The sequence below is a fragment of the Crocodylus porosus genome, unplaced genomic scaffold (assembly GCF_001723895.1).
Source record: "Crocodylus porosus isolate Cpor-Errol unplaced genomic scaffold, CroPor_comp1, whole genome shotgun sequence".
NCBI lineage: Eukaryota > Metazoa > Chordata > Crocodylia > Crocodylidae > Crocodylus > Crocodylus porosus.
This window is the reverse complement of record NW_017728886.1, coordinates 30128508-30131421: the sequence shown is the minus strand read 5'-3', so window position 1 is coordinate 30131421 and position 2914 is coordinate 30128508. Positions and strand designations below refer to the sequence as shown.

General features: G+C 53.9%; 2 protein-coding genes across 4 annotated transcripts in view; one reads left to right on the top strand and one right to left on the bottom strand.

The window, feature by feature from the left end:
- ENKUR (enkurin, TRPC channel interacting protein) overlaps positions 1-1044 on the bottom strand; it is a 13744-nt gene extending 12700 nt beyond the window's left edge. The window contains exons 1-2 of one of the 3 annotated variants that reach the window (XM_019531910.1): positions 939-1044; positions 585-669 (exon numbers count right to left, since the gene is read on the bottom strand). In XM_019531910.1, the coding sequence (XP_019387455.1) occupies positions 585-661 (77 nt within the window). In that variant the 5' untranslated portion in view covers positions 662-669; positions 939-1044. Of the gene's footprint in view, positions 1-584; positions 670-892; positions 914-938 lie in introns of those variants that run through there. The other 2 variants (XM_019531916.1, XM_019531923.1) reach the window with 2 other exon arrangements.
- Positions 1045-1305: 261 nt separating this feature from the next.
- The window catches only part of THNSL1 (threonine synthase like 1), an 8435-nt gene continuing 6826 nt past the window's right edge, over positions 1306-2914 (top strand). Inside the window, exon 1 of the mRNA XM_019531887.1 lies at positions 1306-1395. The gene's annotated coding sequence lies outside the window, so the exon portion shown is untranslated. The remainder of the gene's footprint in view (positions 1396-2914) is intronic.

Below are 2914 nucleotides of genomic sequence, written 5' to 3'. Positions count from 1 at the left end.
CATTTCACCCCGTCGTCCAAATCGCCGATGAAGAAATTGAACGGCGCAAGCCCCAGGACTGAGCCCTGGGGGACTCCGCTGCCCACTTCCCCCCAGGTCGAATATGACCCATCCACCACCACCCTCTGAGTACGACCCTTGAGCCAATCTGCAAGCCATCTGACTGCATGGATAACATCCTTGTGACTAGCAAGATAACATCCTTGTGAATAGCAGTATATGGAGATGAGAGATAACAGACCTCATTACCTACCCATCTGCCCTACTGTCTCTCTGCAAGTCTGTGTACATACACAGAGTCAAGCCCTCTCTAAAAGTTTCAAGAAGTTAAATGAATAAAGGCTATCAAACGACAAGAATGCATTTTGTAGAAAACAATGATTAAACCCAGGCTTCCTGACCAGTGATTTAAATTGTGATTTAAATCAATTTGATTTAAATCAAATCCACCTGTCTCAGTGCTCCTATACCTTAACGGCACTTATATCAGGGCAGGCCCAGCACATTCCTCTGCTATTTATTGAAAAAACGTGTGTTTGGTCACAGCAATTCTACGGATGAGAAAACAGCCCTTACACACGTACCGAGGAGGCCTGACAGCCTTCTCCTCCAACCGGGGCAGGAGGTTGTAGAGGTTCTCCTGGGCGCACACCTGTGTCATCCTCAGCTCTGTGGAGAACAGAAAGCACAGGCATGTCAGGATGCTCCTGCCTCCCTGGACTCCCCATGCCGGTTCCTGCCTCCCACCTCCTCCTTTTCCACTCTCCCTTCCCCCCTCCTCTATTTCCCCTCACACTTAAGTCCACTTTGAACCGGCTCCTTTCTCTTCCTCCATCCCTCCTCCTCCTCTGCGTGTCACCCCCTTTTCCTCTCCCCCATCAGACACTCTCACCCCCGCATGCCCCGCTCTCCCCTGCCCCTCCCCGCGCCCATCGCACCGCCCGGCTCAGGCTCTCTTCAGAGAAAGAGACCAGGGTTTTGCCTACAACAACGCAGTTGCTATGGGAACCCGTTGCTTAGCAACACGTCCCCGGAAGAGAAAGGTCCTTTCCTCCGCCCATGGCCCGGCAGCAAATGGCAGAGGCGGGATCCAACAGGGAACGGACCAATCGGGAGCCCGCCGCGGCGCGCGTGCGCAAGAGGCCGCGCAGGCGCACTAGGCGGACTTGGGGCGGGGCGGGGCGGGCGGCGGAGGAGGACGGGGGGGAGTTGAAGCTTTAGCATCTCCCGAGGAAAGGACGTGTGCGCATGCACCGGGCCTGAACTCACGCCTGCCTGATACGCATGCGCAGGCCAGGAGTGGGCGGGGTCGAGGGCTCAGAGCGGCTGCTGCGCCCGGGGTCCGGGTAGCACCTGCACGCGGAGCCCCCGCTGACCTGGCCCCGCCCCTCCCGGGTACGTGTGCCCCGCCGTGACGTGTGCTGGCCCCGCTGCGGAGGAGGGGCGCCGGGTCCTTCCGCTGCCGACACCACTCCCTCCCCACCTCCCCGCCCGCGGCCGCTCCCATGGCAACGGGGTGGGGGGCGTTGCCGCGGGGCTGCCCCAGTCTGCCGGGGCCGGAGGGGCGGGGGCCCGTTCCCGCCCTCCGCGGGCCTGGGGGAGGGGGCGCCCCGGTGGCCGCAGTCGGACGCGTCTTGCCCCATGAGCCTGCCACTCCGCGTTGATGTGACCTTAGAGGGTGACATCTGCGCAGCTGCCCCATGGAGTCTGAGCAGGGGACTGCAGCCCAGGCCCTTCAAGGCAGAGAAATGACTAGGAGATGGACAGCTTGCTCCTTTTGAGGATGTGGGTCCAGGTGCCTGGGTGGTAATGGCAGAACACCCGTGTACTCCGCAATGGTCCCTGCCTTCGTGTTCTCTCTGGCATTTGCCTCTGCGCGGAAGAGGAAAGATGACTAGACCAGTTGCACAAGCCTAGTCCAGGGCTCCAGGCTTCCTTGTGAAGCTCACTCACGCAGTCAGTCATGGCCTGGCTTTGATCTCTGGCAGGGATCCTTGCCCATGAGTTGTTTTTTTAATGGTGCATGTGTTCAGGACCGTCTCTGCAAGGGCCTGATAAGGGAGGCTGTGTCTGCGGAGAACTTGCTGGTATAGGAAGTGACGTGACGATGTGGATGCTTTCGTATTTCTACATTGTAAAAGGCCTGCTAGCAAAAAGGTGTTTTTTCTACACTTATTTAGTTTGGGAGCTGGTATAAAGGATGCTCCCAGAAACACTCTGGCCAGTATCAGTTCTGTTGGTTTGCCAGCTGAATGCTGTTGTCAAAGCCTTTTTAGTGTAGACCAGGCCTAACTCAGGACTTACCTGTATACAGAAGCGATAATAACTTTTTAAAATAATTTTTACAGCATTGTTTTAAACCCCCTTTGTAGACATACATACTGGTATAAATGGGGCTTACACTGAAACGAACAAAATTGATAGAGACTTGTTTAAGCTGAATGAGGAATTTCTGTGCACCAGTGTCTCTCAATCCATTTTTAAAACAAACTTTTTGTAAAACTTGCAACTTTGTGTGCACCAGGCCTTCGTTAATGGATCGTTGCCCTGAACATAAGGTGCCTCGATTCGGTTCTGTATCATATCAGGCAAGGATGAGGTCCATAATTGTGTGTTTCAAGAATAAATATTATAACACCTAACTTTTAGGCATGTGACTCAAGTGGAATCCACAGCCTAGGTTAGGCATATAGGCTCCTTATATGATGCATAGAAAGTTCTTTGAAATGCAGATGAGGTAGTGATGAAGTCTATTTAGGAAATAAAAATATGCTGAAGTCTGTAGTTAAAGGAAAAATTTGAAACTGGAAAATAAGAATTGAAGCATCCATAGATGCTTCTCGAGCAAATCCCGGGACGTCATTCTCCCCTTGTACTCGGCCTTGGTGAGGCTGCAGCTGGAGTACTGCGTCCA